A 19,238-nucleotide genomic window follows, 5' to 3' on the forward strand; every position below is an offset into this window, starting at 1 on the left:
GGTGCAGTATAACTCAGGACAGATTTATCCTTAGCAGTATTAAGGGATATCTCATAGAGTTTATACATGAACATAACCCTCCAGTACAACATACACCGGTCAGGAAATATATACTTACTAAATTAGAACAAGCAAAAGCTCACATAGAAATAAAAAGGTTATTTAATCAAGGAGTCATTGAACAAACCAAACCTGAAAAACAGGAGTTTGTATCCAACATATTCATTAGGAATAAGAAAGATGGGGGTTGTCGAGTTATTATTGATTTGTCAACACTTAATGATTTTGTGCAATATGTTCATTTTAAAATGGATACGTTTAGCACTGCTATAGATTTAGTGTCTAAAGGCTATTTTATGGCAAGTATTGACCTTAAGGATGCTTATTATACAATACCCATTAGATATAGACACAGGAGGTTTTTGAAATTTAATTGGATGGGACAGCTTTGGCAGTATAAGGCTTTGCCAAATGGACTTACGTCTGCGCCCAGGTTGTTTACAAAAATTCTAAAACCAGCCTTGGCACTGCTGCGACAACAAAATCATAGAGTAATGGCATATTTGGATGATATCCTTATAGTGGGTAAAACTTATGAATTGGCATGTCAGGCAGTGGAGGCCACCAAGAAATTGTTTCAACACCTGGGGTTCATTATCCATCCAATTAAGTCCAATTTAACACCATCAACTAATATGGATTACCTGGGGTTCACCATTAACTCAATTGATATGCTAGTGACTTTACCTCTAGGGAAAGCCACAGAAATACAAAGTGATTGTTTAGAGCTTATTAATACTGTTAAGCCATCCATTAGACGGGTAGCCAGGATGATTGGGAAGATTGTGGCCACTTTTCCTGCCATACAATTTGGACCATTACATTACCAAAACTTACAGAGAGACAAAATTAGAGCACTTAAAAAGAATAGAGGCCATTTTGATAGGCCAATGGAGCTAACAATTGACGCTATAAAAGAACTACAATGGTGGGAACACAATGTTAAGTATGGCTCCAAACCAATAGTTATTGATAACCCGTCTATGGTATTACAAACAGATGCCAGTGCAATTGGTTGGGGTGCTACGGATACCATCTCCAGCTGTGGAGGGAGATGGAATATTCAAGAAGCTAACTTACTAAACACCATGGGTATAAATTATTTGGAAATGCTGAGTGCATTTCATGGGCTTAAGTCTTTTTGCTCACGAATGAGCCAGCAGCATGTTAGGTTGCAGATAGACAATACCACGGTGGTGGCATATATAAATCATATGGGTGGAAATATATCAATATCTTGTGACAAGTTGGCTAATTTAATTTGGCAATGGTGTATCCAAAGAGATATTTGGTTATCGGCTACGTACCTACCAGGGGTACTAAATTCAGTGGCGGACGCCAGGTCACGAAAGTTTAATGAAAATACAGAATGGATGTTGAATAAAAAGGTCTTCGGGGTAATCATAGAAAAGTATGGAAGACCGGATATTGATCTTTTTGCATCCAGGTTAAACCACCAGTTATCAAGGTATGTATCATGGGAACCAGATCCTGGGGCAGAAGCTACAGACGCTTTTTCTCTGCACTGGGGGAAATGGTTCATATATGCATTTCCTCCTTTCTGCCTCATCAATCGGGTACTAAGGAAAATTCAACAGGATTCGGCATCTGGGATTCTCATAGTACCTGATTGGCCTACTCAACCATGGTTCTCGGTGATACAGGATATGGTTTTGGAACCATGTATGCACTTGAAACATAGTAATAAGTTGCTGGTGCATCCAGTAACCTACGATAGCCATCCGTGTTATAAATATATTAATTTGTTGGCTTGTAGACTTTGAAGGAACCTCTACAAGACATGGGGCTATCCAGTAGAACGGTGGATATGATTACTGCAGCCCAAAGAAAGTCAACTCAGAAACAATACTTATCTCACATTAAAAAATGGATTAATTACTGTTGTTATAATCATCTGGACCACAGGGATAAGAATGTGCCGGCAGTGCTAGAGTTCCTCACTAGTCTGCACTACGAAGGACTTGGGTATAGCACCATTAATAGTGCGAGAAGTGCTTTATCTACCTTTTTGTGGCAAGGATCAGATCACCTGTCAGTGGGGTCTCATCCACTGGTAATAAAATTGTTGAGAGGAATCTTTAACACCAGACCTCCGAAACCTAGGTATACCCAGATCTGGGATGCAGGAGTGGTCCTCAACTTGCTTAGAACTTGGTCGCCGGCCACAGCATTGACGCTGGACATGTTAACTCGGAAAATGGTTATGCTGATGCCGTTGGTTACGGCACAGAGGGTCCAGTCACTGCAAAAGTTGAGACTGGATAGTTTCTCTAAGATGGCAGGACGGTTGGTCTTTGTTATACAGGAGTTGGTTAAACAGAACAGACCAGGATCAGCAGGACAAGTCCTTGAATTTCTGGCTTACCCTCAGGACGAACGTCTCTGTGTAATGACACATATTTTATTGTATATTGAACGGACTAAGGCCGTTAGAGGCAAAGAAATGGGGCTGTTAATCAGCTATAGGAAACCTTATAAAAGAGTGTCTACTCAGACTATTTCTAGATGGATAAAATATGGTTTAAACAAGGCAGGAGTGGACACTAATATTTTTAAATCTCACTCCACCAGGGCGGCAGCTACATCCGCAGCAAAACGCCTTGAGGTCTCCATGGACCAAATCCTCAGGACGGCAGGATGGTCGTCGGAGAGGACATTTGAAAGATTCTATAATAAACCACTTAGTGGTATAGAGTCGTTTTCGGGGAAACTTTTAAGTTCCGTGTTATAATTTATCCCTGAGGAATAAGGGTTATGATTTGATTTAATAAATATGATTTATTGTTACGTTATACAATTTGCATTAAGTTTCTGGTTTTTGAAATCATTAACAATTTCTCCCAAACTACCAAGGCAGTTGTGAAGCATGGACTCGGATTTCCAGGGCGTGAGGTCACAGAGCTTTGAAATCTTCATGGAGTCCCTCACGTGACTCCGAAGTAAAATAGTAAGATTAAACGAGAACTTACCAGTTTGAAGTTTGATCTGTATTTTATGAGGAGGAACGTTGAGGGAATACATGCCCTCCGCTCCCACCCTCATAGGGTCAAATCTGGAGCTGGTATCTCTTTGTAATCTTGCTATTTTAGGTCAATATTGGGTATCTGTGACCTCACACCACTGCTTTGAAGGATGACACGCATGCGCTGTGGGCGGGCTTCTTCATGTATTCCCTCAACGTTCCTCCTCATAAAATACAGATCAAACTTCAAACTGGTAAGTTCTCGTTTAATCTTACTATTAATGCTTAGGACAATGATATTGTGGGAACGTAGGTGCGAGTGGGACGCGAGTAGCAGCTTAATGTTCCAGGGTTTCGATGTTTCTGATATGATCAAGAGGGAGGCAAAAGAGGTGGAGGACGTGAGATAGTGATCAGGGATTCAGTCATGGCGGCACTCAGCGAGGACACGCTGGAGAGTTTGACCACTGAGGTGGTATAGCTGGAGTTTAGAAATAAGAAAGGTGCAAGCATTCTAATGGGATAATTCTACCCCCTCCCCAATAGCAAGTGGGAAATAGTGGAACAGAAAAATACATAGTTTATTGAAAATTACCAAATCTTGTACAGTGAGTTGTTCAATACTGGTTGTGGGACACGGATAACATCCTGTGCGCTGCTTTGAGTCAGTGGACTGGTCTGACTTTCCTTGCTCCGCTTTCTGCGTAGTCACACCACTGCGGCAGACTTCATCAGCAAGTGCCTAGAGGGGTGCTTGCCGAAGAAAACAATCCAAGTGTTCCTCAACCGGAAACCATGGATGAACCGTGAGGTGCAAACGTAGGTGATGGCCAGGTCCGCTGCATACAAGTCAAGTGATCCCGAGCAGGACAAGAATACTCGCTATGATCTTCGCAAAGCCATCAAGAATGCCAAGAGACAAGACCAGAACAAACTTGCGTTGCAGTATAATCACTTGCACACCCACAGACTGTGGCAAGGTCTGAATACTATAACTGGCCCTACCTGATGAACTTAATGCATTCTATTCTCACTTTGAGCAGAAGGTCCACGGGGCAATGGCACCGGTCCCATCAGACTCGAGTACGCCACTTACCAATGTCACTGTCGCACAAGTTAAATCGGCCTTCCTAAAGGTGAACCCAATTAAAGCAATTGGCCTGGCCGCATCCTTAGTAACTGCATGGACCAACTAGCGGGTGTGTTTGGACATCTTTCATCTCTCCCTACTCTGTTCTGAGATACCCGCCTGGTTCAAGAAGACCACTTTGCTAAAGCAAAGTAAGATCTCATGCCAGAGGGTGTACTTCCTGCGGCAGCTGAGGAAGCACAATCTGCCACAGGCAATCTGCCACAGGCAATTCTATACTGCCATCGAAGAGTCTGTTCTCACCTTCTCCATCATGGTCTGGTTTGACTCAGCCACCAAGCACGACATCTGGAGGCTGCAGCGAATCATTCGATCAACTGAGAAGGTTGTTGGCTGCAACCTTCCCCCATTGACGAACTGTACACTGCAAGGGCCAGGAAGCGAGTGGGTAAGATCATCTCTAACCCCTCTAACCCTGGCCACAAACTCTCTGAAGCACTTTCCTCTGGGCGACTCTGGACTGTCAAAGGTGCCACTGCCAGACATAAAACAGCTTTTTTACATGAGTAGTAGCTCTACTCAATAACCAAAAGTCTGTAGCCTCCTTTTGCTCTGGTATTTTATTTCATTCACATGTTTAAACTATAATGGTTCATTCTTAATATTTTAATGTTTTATGTTTTATTCTTAGTTGTTTACTGTATGTCGTGTTGTTACTTGCGAGCTGAGCACCAAGGTAAATTCCTTGTATGTATACATACTTGGCCAATAAACTTATTCATTCGTTCATTAACGACTACCGTCCAGTGGTGACATCCACCATCATGAAATGCTTGGAAAGGCTGGTTATTGAATGCAGTCTACCAAGCAACCTTGACCCATTGCAGTTCGCCTACCAGCACAACAGGTCCACGACATATGCCATCTCCCTGGCCCTACTCATTCCTGGAAACCTAGATTAGAGAGACCCCTACGTTAGACTTCTATTCATGGATTACAGGTCTGCTTTCAGTACCATCATCCCATCCAAGCACATCGCGAAAATCGTGGAATTTGGAATCAGCACTCATCTCTGCAACTGGATGCTCAACTTCCTGATCAACAGACCACAATCAGTGAGGATAAGTGACAAATCATCCTCTATGATAATCCTCCACTGGGGCTCCACAAGGATGCCTTTGCAGCCCCCTTCTTTATTCATTATTCACCCACAACTGAACAGCCACATACAAATCCAACTCCATTTACAAATTCAGAGACAACATCACTGTAGTGGGCCGGTATCAAATAATGACAAGACAGAGTACTGGAAGGGAATTGATAACCTCGTAATCTGGTGTCAGAAAGATGTTGTGAAGCTGGAAAGAGAACATTTACAAGGATATTGTCAAGATTCGAACGCCTGAGCTATAGGGAGCGGTTGAGCAGGCAAGGACTTTATTCCTTGGAGCGAGGACGATGAGGCCTTATCTTATAGAGGTGTACAAAACCATGAGAGGAAAAGATCGGGAAAAAAACTACTTTTGCCCAGAGTAGGGGAATCAAGAATAGGCTAAGATTTAATAGGAACCTGAAGGCGTAACTTTTTTACATAAAGAGTGGTGCATGTATGGAACAAGCTTCCGGAGGAGGTAGTTCAGGCAAGTGCTGTTGGAACGTTTAAGAAGCATTTAGATAGGTATATGAATAGGATAGGTTTAGAGGGATATGGGCCAAACATAGGCAGGTGGGACTAGTGTAGAAGGGGCATGTTGATCCGAAAGGCCTGTTTCCATGCTGTATGACTTTATTTTAAATAGAGTGCGTTCAGAAATGATCCAATAATTGGTTGCCTGGTGTGTTTATGTGGAAGAAACCTGTAGGCTGCAGGAAGGTAATAACCTGGTTCGCTGGCCAGAAAAGCAATCCAGAGAAGAATGAGGTAATGCTTTTGAAGAGAGAAATGAGACGTGGTAATGCATTTTAAATGGTCGGATATTAATAAGTGTAGAGGAAGAGAGGAATCTTGGACACATTATCCACAGCCCTCTGAAGGATGCAGGACTGGGAGGTAAAGTGGTCAAGAAAGCATGTGAAATACTTTCCTTCAGTGACTAACGTACATGGTACGAGGCCAGGGGAGGTCATGATAGAAGTGTATAAAGCTGGAATACTGTTCACCACATGACAGGAAGGATGTGGTAGCACTGGATAGTGTACAGAGGAAATTTATGAGGACTTTGTCAGAGATAGATCATTTTAGTTATGAGCTAAGACTTACTTGGCTCAAATCCCTTTCTTCGCAACAGAGGAGGCTAAGGAGAGATTTAATTGAGGCATATAAAATTGAGAGGACTAGACATGGTGAACAGAAAATACTATTTTCCATTAGGTGCAAGACTAATAACAAGGAACATAGATTTATGGGATTAGAGGGATGTCGAGGCATTATTTTCTTTCCTCACAGCATGGTAAGTGTTGGGGCAAGTTTTATTGATTGAATTGGTTGAAATATATATCATGGAAACAGGCCCTTATGCACTGCCAAGTATTGATCGCCCATTCACACTAGTTCTATGTTATCCCACTTTTACATTCACTCCCAAAACACTTGAAGCAATTTACAGAAGCTACTTTACCATGCAAATCCACATGACTTTAGGATGTGGGAGGAAATCGGAGCATCCAAAGGAAACCCAAGTGATGACAAGGAGTATGTGCACACTCCACACAGACAGCACCCAAGGTGAGGATCAAACCCAGATCTCTGGTGCAGTGAGGTAGCAGTTCTACCACGTGCATTACTATTTGAAATATACCTGAGCAAACACTGGAAGGGCCGAGTGCTGACCAGTATGAAATCAATTGGCCAAATGGCCTCCTCATGAACTATAGTTCAGTGTGAAATCTTGTGATATGTAATTTCTTAAAAACAGGTTTTTAGTCCAAAATGTAAAAATCCAATTTTACAGGTTTATTCACAACCTGTAAAATTGTGCAGAAACATTTTCTGTTGAACATAAGTATGGGACAGGAAGCATAGCACAGCAATGTAACAGGCTGGTACCCATTACAGTAATGGAGATGGTATGAAATTTGAGTTGGGCAAGACTTTGACAAGGATGACAGCATAAATACTGTTTGATATGCATTCATCCCCTTACTTCATGTCCAATAATAATGTCCTTCATCCCGACCCAAATAGAATCTCTCCCCTTCCCTCCCTGCTGGACAACTCTCATGATCCCACCAAACTGTTAGTTTGTAAGATGACCTCTCAGTTACTGTACAGTTGTCGTTCATGAATGGATCACACATCATCTGGAAACTCTTGGCAAGAGATTGCAAGGGAAAAAACAAGTCGTGTTTTAGAAATTACTCAAACCCAAGTTTGATAAGCAGAGTTTTGAAGAGCTTGGATCAAATTTAAAACACAATCCTCCATAACCAGTACTTACGGACACAGGCAGTGTGTGAAGAAGCAGGAACAAACCCGGGTTCGCATGTGCACCTGTAGCTGCCTGGGGTATTCAAACAATCTCCATGTGGGCACACACCTTGGAGCTGGCATTCGTTTATATCTATAAGCAAGAAAGAGTGCATAAACGGGCATCCAGGATGGACAATCATGCCATTTAATTACACCAAAAACTATGCAAACTAATAGATAAATGGGATTCATGCAGATAGGTACAAATGGCATCGTCCTGGAGAGTGGAGGGCGAAGAGCCTGTTTCTGTGCTTACAACTCTATGATTCCATAATTATATTGCTTTATTTAAAAAGTGTTTTTATATTTTGGTTAACTTTACTATATTAAAATAATCAGACTTTTGTTTAAATTGTTGATTGCAATTCTGATGTCCTTAAGTGTTTTTAAATGTCTCTGGATGTCATTTAAAAAAAAATGCTAACCACCAACAATAAGCAGTGCATCATCCATGGATTGACATGCTGGAATAACTTAGTGGGTAAGGCAGCATCTCTGGAGAAAAAGGATAGGTGACTTTTCGGGTCAGGACACTTCAGACTGAAAGTATGGGGTGGGGGTTGAAGAGCTGTAGTCGAGAAAAGTCCAGGACCGATCAGGGCTGGAAACAAATAACCTCAGGCTGGGTGGAGCCCTGGCAGGCCCATTGTTGGCCAGGGAAGGTATGGTCTCGAGAGGGACACAATGTGATGAATTGTGCAACTGTAAAACAACTAGGGTGGAGGACTGGCACCATGGGAGAGGGGAGGGGAGGGTTACTTAAAATTAGAGAATTTATACAGCTGCGTTGTATGCTACCCAAGTAGTACATGGGGCGCTCTTCCGTCAATTTGCTTGTGGCCTCACTCTGGCAATGGAGGAGGCCCAAGACAGAAAGGTCAGTGTGAGAATGGGAAGGGGAGTTGAAATGGATGGAAACCGGGACATTCCGTAGGCCTTGACGGACCAAACGCAGCATTCAGTCTATGTTTGGTCTGGCTGATGTACAGGAGCCCACATCGGGAACAACAATTTCCCTCTACTAACACTCTCCTCCACCTAGAACTTGTCCTCACCATCAACAAATTCTCGTTTGATTCCTCCCACTTTCCCTTAATTAGAAATGTAGCTATGGACACTCACATGGGCCCCAGCTATGCCTGTCCTTTTGTCGGTTACGTCAAGCAGTCTTTATTTCAGGCACACATTGGCCCTATTCATTAATTCCACTTCATCAGGGCTACCTCCTGCGCCCGTGTAGAACACATGGACTTTATTAACTCCACCACTAACTTCCACCGTGCCCTCAAGTTCAACTGGACTGTCTCGGACATCTCTAACCCCTTTCTCCATCACAGGAGAATAGACTTGACGGACATACATAATACACAATAGTGCATGAGTAGGCTATTTGGCACTTCGGGCCAGCACCGCCATTCAATGTGATCATAGCTGATCATTCCCAGTCAGTACCCCGTTCCTGCCTTGTCCCCATATCTCCTGACCGCTGTCTATAAGAGCCCTACCTAGCTCTCTCTTGAAAGTATCCAGAGAACCGGCCTCCACCGCTCTCTGAGGCAGAGAATTCCACAGACTCACTACAGGCACCTGGTTCTGGACTCCCCAACATCGGGAACATGTTTCCCGCCTCTAGCATGTCCAAACCCTTAATAATCTTATATGCTTCAATAAGATCTCCTCTCATCTCTCTAAATTCCAGAGTATACAAGCCCAGCCGCTCCATTCTCTCTGCATACAACAATCCTGCCATCCCGAGAATTAACCTTGTAAACCTACGCTGCACTACCTCAATAGCAAGAATGTCCTTCCTCAAATGAGGGGACCAAAACTCACACAATACTCCAGGTGTGGTCTCACTAGGGTCCTATACAACTGCAGAAGAACCTCTTTGCTCCTATATTCAACTCCTCTTGTTATGAAGGCCAACATGCCATTCGCTTTCATCACTGCCTGCTGTACCTGAATGCTTACTTTTATTGACTGATGAACAAGGACCCCTATCTATTAAAAGCCTAGCTACTCCCACAGTTATCTGCACTCCTCTTCTTCCCATCCTGCCTCTGGCGAAGATGCTATTCTTTACTCTCAGTATCTCTGTCTCTGCCGCATCTGCTCCCAAGATGAGGTGTTCCACACTAGGACATCATAGATGTCCTCATTCTTCAGGGAACATGGGTTCCCCTCTTCTGTCATAGATGGGACCCTATCCTGTTAGTGTACTGTAGTTCTGCTCTCGCTTCCCCTCCCCCCAGACACAAGAAGGATAGAGTTCCCCTGGTCCTCACCTTTCACCCCATCATCCTCCGCATCCAACACATTATCCTCTGATATTTTTGCCACCAACTGGATCCCACCAATAATCACCTTCCTTCTCCACCCCTTTCTGCCTTCCGCAGAGACCGGTCCTCCGCAACTCCCTTGTTCACTCATCCTTTCCCACCCTAACCACCCCCTCCCCAGGTAGTTTCCCCTGCAACCGCAGGAGATGCAACGCTTATTCTTATACCTCCTCCCTCGACTCCATCAAGGCACCCCATATTTCCATTCAGGTGGGATCAAAGTTCATATGTACCTCCTCTAACCTCATCAAACAGCATCTGGTGTTCCCAAAGGGGGCTCCTGTATATCGGCGGGTAGACCACTATATTTAAGAGGGAGTTAGACCCAGCAAAGGTTACATTGGTAACACAGGTACACTGAGTTGGATGATCAGCCATGATCATATTGAATCGGCAGGCTACAGGATCTCCCTAGTTTCCATTTCAACTTGAACACTTATGCTTGGTTTGCGTCCCTACAGGATCTCCCAGTGCCATTTCAACTCCCCTTCCCGTACTGACCTTTCTGTCCTGGGCCTCCTCCATTGCTAGAGTAAGACCACACGCAAATCGGAGAAACAGCGTCTCATATTTCGCTTGGGTACCTTACAACTCTGTGGCATCAACGTTGAATTCTCTCATTTTAAGTAACTTCTACTATAACTCCCCTCCCTTCAGTCTCAACCCAAAACGTCACCTCTCTTTTTTTCTCCAGAAATGCTGCCTGACCCACTGAGTTACCCCAGCACTTTTTCTGTATCCTTGGTATAAACCAGCATCTGCATTTCTTTGTTTCTCCTAATAAATCTCATAATCACTGCAGGTGCCTTGTGGGCCCCCACAGCTTGTTTCAACACAGATTGTCTGGATTAAAGTCTGATCACAGAATGCTGAACACAATTGCAGACATCATAGAGAATGAATATGCAAATAAAAATTTCAATCAAATAAAATCCATAAGATGCATTTTATTTAGGTTCTTATTCAAACTGCATTGCACAAAATGGTGATGTAAAATATAATCCATCTTTATAATAATTAAAACAATCTCCACCCTTATACTCTCGTTGGTCCTATTCCAGGCCCTAACCGAGTTTCCAACCTTCAGTAACTACAATTATTTTTCCTCATTTAAAACCACACAAGCTATGCTGCATTGAGAACTGTGTTTTTGTTAAGAAACTTCTCCCAGAAGTTTGGCATGCTTCAGGAGCTCTCAAAGGCCCCATATTTAGTTATTTCATCAGTTTCCCTTCCCTGGAGCATTCAAGGTAAGCTCAAAACATGTCCAATGTGGTCCACTCTCCAGATAATATCTTCACCCAGCTCATTTCTTAAGAGCACTCAAAGACTTATCTCCAAATATTAGGTATGTTACAAAACCTACCTGAATCGTGGCTGAGCATCTGCCCTACCCCGTGTGCGCGATTTTGGCGCTGTTTAGAGGGGGCGGGTTTAAAACACGATTTTTACTAGGCTGTTGCAATCGAAAATGTTCAGCCTAGTAAATCATTAACGGAAAATCACTGAAAGACCCCGTCGCAAAAGGTATTATTAGTTTTAATGGCCTTGTATAATAGTTATAGTAGTTTAAAAATCACTCTCTCAACCCGCAACCTCTCACAGCCCCAGGGTTTTATAAAGCAAACAATTAAAGGTATGTACCTTATTTTTACATCAAATGGGGCTTGTATATAACCCTGTATATAACGTTTTCTATAGCGAGTAGTTCATTTTGGGCTCTTTATATCCCGCAGTATTTTTCTGGGCACTTGAGGGCACAAATCCAGCGCAATGTGAACGTTCTAAACCAGCGCGTTCACAGGAACCCACTAGAAAGCCGATTTAAATTGACTTTAATTTTCAGCAAATGAACACTAAATTCCTTCCATTTGGCCTATAAATTGATGTAAATGAGATTTAAAAATCATGTTTTATTGTGAATTATTTGTGAATATTATTTGGACACTTAGGCTATTTAAAAATGTTAATCATTTATTAAGAAATGGATAGACGTTTAGATCTAGTAATTGACGTTTGAAATTAGCTACAATTGGGTAACTAACTAATTATATGCTTTAATTTCAGGTCATCCAAGTAAGATTATTTTATATTTGTTTCAGAATGCTTCAATCTATGATAACTGAAAATTTCATTCAGTTCCCTTAATTTTTAAGAAGGTTATGGGCTTTTGACTGTCCACGATCACAGTTTTTTTGTCATGTCCATAGAAAATCAATACGGAACAAGATGCTAATTTCCGAGTATGAAAATGGCCATAACGTTTTTATTACTTGAGATATGAAAGTGAATTAGGTGTCAAATTAAACTTATTGTTATGCTTTATCGGATGGGATAAATTGTAGACTTGATTTTTTTAATCTCAAAATTTTGTAACATTCCTACAAATATGAAACAAAAGAATAAGTTACAGCAAACAACAGGGGGGTGGAAAATTGGTAGTGATGGGATGCACTGTGAGCTGCCATAGACTTGATGGACCAAATGACCTCCACACATTAAAATATGAGAAATATTTACAACAGTGAAATTCCTCAGTTCCCTTCCCGAAGGAGTCCAATGAAAAGTTGAAAATGAACGTTAGAATTATGACATGTGATGTCCCTTTACAATGATTTGGTGACTATCTGGTGACACAGCTGGAGACATCTCCGTCTTAACATTGAACATGGAATAGTAGAGAATAGGTTGACACAAAGTGCTAGAGTAACTCAGCGGGATAGGCAGCATCTCTGGAGAGAAGGAATGGGAATAGGAACAGACCCTTCAGTTCACGATGTCAGTGCCAACCATGATACCATCTGCCTGCACATGGTCTATATACTTCCAATCCCTGCCTGTTCATGTACTTGTCTAAAGCTTCTTAAACATTGTTTTTATATCTCCCCCTCCAATGCTGCATCCTCCTCCTTCTCCCTTTCCCCGGAGTGGCCAACATCTTCCACCTCGAAGTACGTTGGAGATGGGGGAGAAGGAGGTGGTGGTGGAGGTGGAGCAGACAAAGCGAGGGCCAACAACAAGTAGCGGCAGCTGGTGAGCTGGTGGGGCTTGGGAGTCACACAGTAAACTGGCTTGAAGAAAGCGCTGTCCGCCAGGGACTACAACGTGAGCTGCAACAGCCGCATCAACCAGAAGGGTTCGCTGGTGCACCTTGTGGAAGTTGTCCGTGGCTTGGTTAGGAGTTGTTTTCCCTTGTTCTCAGTCACCTTTCCAGTGTGGCTGGAAGAGCAGTGAGCCCAGGTGACACTTCTCTATCTATGAAGCGGACATGAAGCCCGTTCCATTCCCCCGATTAAATAATACAGGTCATTCAGGAAACGAGACCGCCTACTGTGAACTGTTTACATAAATGCAAGTTTACATAACTCTCCTATTAACTAAGTCAGGGGGTGCCTGTATGCAGTGTGTTTCATGTCTCGCTCAGGATACCCTCGATGCATTGTCACTGTTGTAACATAGGGAATATAGCAGCCTATTTCAACACAGCAACAGATGAACAAATCACTTATAAATAATAATGCTGCTTGGGGGACGATTACCACACAGAATTCTAGGATTGCCTTGCTCATCAAAACACAGCCACAACACCTTTCACACAAGGCTCAATTTTTTAAACTTTCCCTGTGGATGTCGGCACCTTCAATGGAGTAACATATTCTGTTTCAGATATCAGCCTAGAGTTTTGTGTTGCAATATCTGGAATGGGACTTGAATCTACACCTTCCAAATCATGAGGCCAATCTACTGAACCCCCCACCTGACACCAACATTGCCTGGCCCGTTCACACTGTGAGCTTGCCATGTTTGGTGAATTGCTTGTCAAAGGAGGTTAGGAGGATAAGTTGAAGTTTCCAAGTTGGTGGCACAAATTATAAATGAACAGGCCGCAATAGGAGGATATGTGAGTAATCATATAATAATCATATCGGTTTATAACCAGCAACGTTTTAGCTTCAGCATTTACAAAGAATCCCCAACTTTGACCAACACAAGCACAAACGTCAGCTGCCAATACTATCAGTTGTGCATCTCAGATGGCTTCTGAACTGGGGCGGCAGTAAAGAGAGATCGAGCAAGGATAGCAGATTTCCTTACCCAAAGGACACGAGTGAACCAGAGTTTCATGGTCACCATCACAGAGACAAACATTTTATTTAAGTTCAGGATTTATTTATTTTCCCCTATTATCGGCCCACCAAGTCCATGCCAGCCATGGATCACCCGTTCATACTAGTGCCAAGTCATCCCACCTACGCTTCCACTTCCTACACACAAGGAATAATTTACAGGCTAATTAATCTACAAACCTGCACGTCTGGGATGTTTGAGAAAACCAGAGCAGCCCGAGGAAACCCACTCGGTCACAGGGTGAACATGCAAACTCCACATAGACAGCACCCGAGGTCAGGATCCTGACCTCGCGATCGGACTTTGTGAGGCAGCAGCACAAGCAGCTGCACAGTTCTTTTGTTCGGCTTCTTTTGTAGAAATGCAGACTGAATGGGACTGATGCTGGCAATGAAGCATTCTAATCATTATCCCAATGGCCACAAATTATGTAAAACTTCAGTTAAAATAGAAAGTAGGTCTATTGCTTATCATTTACACACAGTTCTTTCAGTATTTATGGTTTTGTTTAACGAATGTGCAGAATTAATTAACTGTAATTTCACTAGCCTAATTTTCACGATACATAGAAGTGGGTGCCCTGGAATGTTAAGCACATGGCGACTTTAGCAGGAGGAAACAAACCTGGGCTTGACTCACTACCACAGGCTGTCCCAGGGATTCCAGGTTTGACAACTCAACGCTTTATCCTTTCTTCACCTCAGTCTGAAGCAAGAGATGGGAAGAGAGGACGTGTTGCTTTATCGACAGGCAGAGGAGACATGCCGAGCACAGCTAAGGAGTCTCTGCATAAAGCAAAATCTAAAAATAAAGTTGCCATGGAAACCAAGAGGGAGTTGTGGATATATGTGCTGAACTTTTAATTCATTCTCTCCTCCCGAGATGGCGACTGATTTGGTTGGATCACTCTATGGATCTCGATTCATCCCTAATTCTGCCTGCCACGCGTTACACATAATCTGGTCGTGGGTAGAAACCAAGCAGTCCAACCTGTTCTATAATGAGTGCATCTCATCTCATTACTTTTTTGTGTAGGAAGGAACTGTAGTGCTGGTTTACACTGAAGATAGACACAAAATGCTGGAGTAACACAGCGGGATAAGCAGCATCTCTCGATAGAAGGATTGGGTGACGTTTCGGATCGAGACTCTTCTTCAGACTGAAGGAAGGTCTCAGTCTGAAGAAGGGTCTCGACCTGAAACATCACCCATTCCTTCTATCCAGAGATGCTGCCTGTCCCGCTGAGCTACTCCAGCATTTTGTGTCTATCTTCATAACTTGTCTGGTTTTACCCCATTTTCTCCCTAATAATACTAACTTTAAACAGTTTAATCACTTCTGGTGTAGGTAACCCCAAAATGCCTTTGAACATCTTAAAGTTCCCAATTAGCTAATACTCTGCTGTAATGAGCTGGTAATTACCCCGGAACATCTTTTACACCAACCCACAAGTGGAATTAGCTTCTCTGCATCTACGCTTAACAATTTTTCTTTTATTCAATCACAGACTGTAGTCATTGGTGTGTCCTTTCTCAACTGCTAGTAATCATCCTAATTCCATTTGGTTTACTAGATTATTTCACATAGTCATTAAGGATAAATCACAATAGATCATACTGTATATGAGACAGACTTGTCCAATTTCCTTCCAAAGTGGAATCTAGTAAACTCAATGTTTCGCAACACTTCTGTAGCTCCAGCATTATTCTTAAAGCGTCTTATTCTAGAGTTATTTAATTTATTGAATTTTAGGCCCAGTAATGAAATTTCATCCAACAGCTCCAAATTACTTGTCCAGACATCTGGATTATTCCTCAAATTACATAATCATTCTGCTAACAAATCAACTCTAATCCCTCTCTTTCAGGGATGAACATCCCAAAGATACAACCTTAATTGAGAGCTGCATGGAAAGTTTTTCCCATTCTGATTTCATCATCTCACCCAATAGAAGTATTGTGTTAAGGACTGCAGTAAAATAGACACAAAATGCTGGAGTAACTCAGAGGGACAGGCGGCATCTCTGGAGAGAAGGAGTGGGTGACGTTTCGGGTCGAGACCCTTCTTCAGACTTGACCCGAAACGTCACCCATTCCTTTTGGGTACCTGTCCGCTGAGTTACTCCAGCATTTTGTGTCTATCTTCGGTTTATACCAGCATCTGCAGTTCCATCCTACACAAGGATTGTAGTAAAACCATTTGACAGCAATTTTAATTTTTCCCTATCTGCTGATGTGCTGACTGTGAAAGTCCATCTGTGCTCTGAACCAGTCTGGTCACAGAGCCATAGGCCATCTTAATCAGTGACTCCACCTTGCCCTGAATTCATAGCCACTTCATGAATTGCTCCATTGCCAAGTGAAGATCATTCAGTTTAGGAACCCTAGGCAATTTGTTAGAAAACAAAACTGACATCTTGACACAGCCACATCAATACACCAAGATATGACTAATGGCTTCTGTCGTAGAGATCTATTGCGAGTAGATTTTGCTGTTATGTTCAGAGTAATATTAGGCAGGAAGGATTGAACTTTAGAAATGATTGTTTCCTTGGCTACCTGGAGCAACATATGGAAAGGAAATGGCAGCACTCCCTTAACAGCAGACAATCCAGCCAAGTGACTGTCTTCCTCATGCTATTTCCAAGGCCTGCTCCAAGGCCCCCAAGGAAAATCAACCTCATTTTGCATGAAGGGTCCAAATCAGATCATTAAGCCAGATTGCTTACTGGATGCATCCAGTGGTGAGGTAATCAAAAATTAAAACAGCTGTGGCATGCTAAAATTAGAGAGCACTTTTTATATGGCCGGCTTAATGTGGCATGGTTCTGCATTTTTGTGAAACCACACACAGAACCTCTCTCAGTAAAATGCACACCACTGCACTCAGTGCTGAAAGCCAACCAGCCTGATGGCATCTTTAGCATAAAGTGTAAAAATGTTTCATTGAATGAATGCCACCAAAGGCTAAATTGCGGACCACACCTGGGGAAGAAGCACGTAATCCTCTGTCCTGAGACTATAAAAGCATAGAACGGTACAGGATAAGAACTGGTCCATCGGCCTACAAAGTATGTGCCAAAATTAATGCCAAGTTCATCTCCTCTGCCTGCATGCAATCTATATCCCTGCATCTTAGAAGCCTCTATCTTTGAGTTTAGTTTAGAGATACAGCACGGAAACAGGACCTTCCCCACACACAAACACTATCTAACACATAGAGACAATTTACAATTTTACCAAAGCCAAATAACCTACAATCCTGTACGTCTTTGGAATATGGGCAGACACCAGAGCACCCGAAGAAAACCTATGCAGTCACAGGGAGAACGTACAAAAGGGAATGCAATGTCATGTAAATGAGAGTAGTCATGTTTAGTATTTTCTTGCATATCCTTTGCATGCAATGACTGCTTGAAGTATGCGATTCATGGACATCACCAGTTGTTGGGTGTCTGCTCTGGTGATGCTCCATCAGGCCTGTAGTGCAGCCATCTTTAGCTTATGTTTGTTTTGGGGGCTAGTCCCCTTCATTTTCTCTTCAGCATATAAAAGGCATGCTCAATTGTGTTCAGATCAGGTGATTGACTTGGCCACTCAAGAATTGATCATCTTTTAGCTTTGAAAAACTCTTTTGTTGCTTTAGCTGTATGTTTGGGATCATTGTCTTGCTGTAGAATGAACTGCCAGCTAATGAGTTTTGAGGCATTTGTTTGAACTTGAAGAGGTAGGATGTGTTTCTACCATTCAGAATTCATTATGCTACCACCATCAGCAGTTGCATCATCAATGAAGATAAGTGAGCCAGTACCTTCAGCGGCCATATATGCCCAGGCCATAACACCACTGTGTTTCACAGATGAGGTGGTATGCTTTGGATCTTGGGCAGTTCCTTCTCTCCTCCATACTTTGCTCTTGCCATCACATAAGTTAATCTAAAACTAATAAGTTTAAAAAAACTGCATGGATGAACTACAACAAGTGTTCATCCCAGCAAAAGAATAAATCAGGGAAGGTTGTGCATCCGTGGATAACAAGGGGAATCAGGGATAGTACCAAAACAAAAGATGAAGTGTACAAATTTGCCAGAACAAGCAGCCTACCAGAGGACTGGGAGAAATTCAGAGTCCAGCAGAGGAGGCCAAAAGGCTTAAGTAGGAGAGGGAAAATAGATTATGAAAGTAAACTGGCAGGGAACATAAAGACTGACTGCAAAAGTTTTTATTTAAAAAAAGCTATATTTAAGAGGGAGTTAGATCTGGCCCTTGTGGCTAAAGGGATCAGGGGGTATGGAGAGAAGGCAGAGATGGGATACTGAGTTGGATGATCAGCCATGATCATATCAAATGGCGGTGCAGGCTCGAAGGGCTGAATGGCCTACTCCTGCACCTATTTTCTATGTTTCTATGTTTCTATCTTTGTCTCATCTGTCCACAAGACCTTTTTCCAGAACTGTGGTTGCTCTTTTAAGTACTTTTTGGCAAACTGTAACCTGGCCATCCTATTTTTGTGGCTAACCAGTGGTTTGCATCCTTCAATGCAGCCTCTGTATTTCTGTTCATGAAGTCTTCTCTGGACAGTGGTCATTGACAAATCTACACCCAACTCCTAAAGAGTGTTTCTGATCTGTCGGACATGTGTTTGGGGGGTGTTTTCTTTATTACAGAGAGAGTTCTTCTGTCATCAGCTGTGGAGGTCTTCCTTGGCCTGCCAGTCCCTTTGCGATTAGTAAGCTCACCAGTGCTCTCTTTCTTCTTAATGATATTCCAAACAGCTGATTTTTGGTAAAGGGCCTGTCCCACCTGGGCATTATTTGCACGTCATTTACGCAACATCCTAAAAATTGGTTGGCGCGTCATGACTCGTGCATGGCGCATGGTGAGGCGTGATGGCGTATGCAGTGACGCACGGCAGCGCCTGGGACCCTAGGATTTTGGGATGCTCAAAATCCTTGCACGCCACCTGCGTGACTCACAAATGACGCCCATGTGGGACAGGCCCTTAAGCCTAAGGTTTGGCTGATGTTTCTAACAGTTTTATTCTTGTTTCTCAGTCTCATAAAGGTTTATTTGACTTTCATTGGCACAACTTTGGTCCTCATGTTGATAAACAGCAATAAAAGTTCCCAAAGGTGATGGAAAGACTGGAGGAAAGACTAGGTGCTCAGAGC

The 19,238-nt window shown here is 42.7% G+C and overlaps 1 protein-coding gene across 5 annotated transcripts in view; it reads right to left on the bottom strand.

Annotated features, from left to right (window-relative positions):
- ltbp1 (latent transforming growth factor beta binding protein 1) overlaps positions 1–19,238 on the bottom strand; it is a 295,601-nt gene that overhangs the window by 171,664 nt on the left and 104,699 nt on the right. For all 5 annotated transcript variants that reach the window (XR_008723852.1, XM_055639325.1, XM_055639326.1 and 2 more), the window contains exon 10: positions 7,571–7,693. Coding sequence is in view for 4 of the 5 variants with exons in the window: in XM_055639325.1 (XP_055495300.1) it covers positions 7,571–7,693 (123 nt within the window). In the remaining variant the exon portion in view is untranslated. The remainder of the gene's footprint in view (positions 1–7,570; positions 7,694–19,238) is intronic.

Source organism: Leucoraja erinacea, chromosome 8, assembly GCF_028641065.1.
Source record: "Leucoraja erinacea ecotype New England chromosome 8, Leri_hhj_1, whole genome shotgun sequence".
Classification (NCBI taxonomy): Eukaryota; Metazoa; Chordata; class Chondrichthyes; order Rajiformes; family Rajidae; genus Leucoraja; species Leucoraja erinaceus.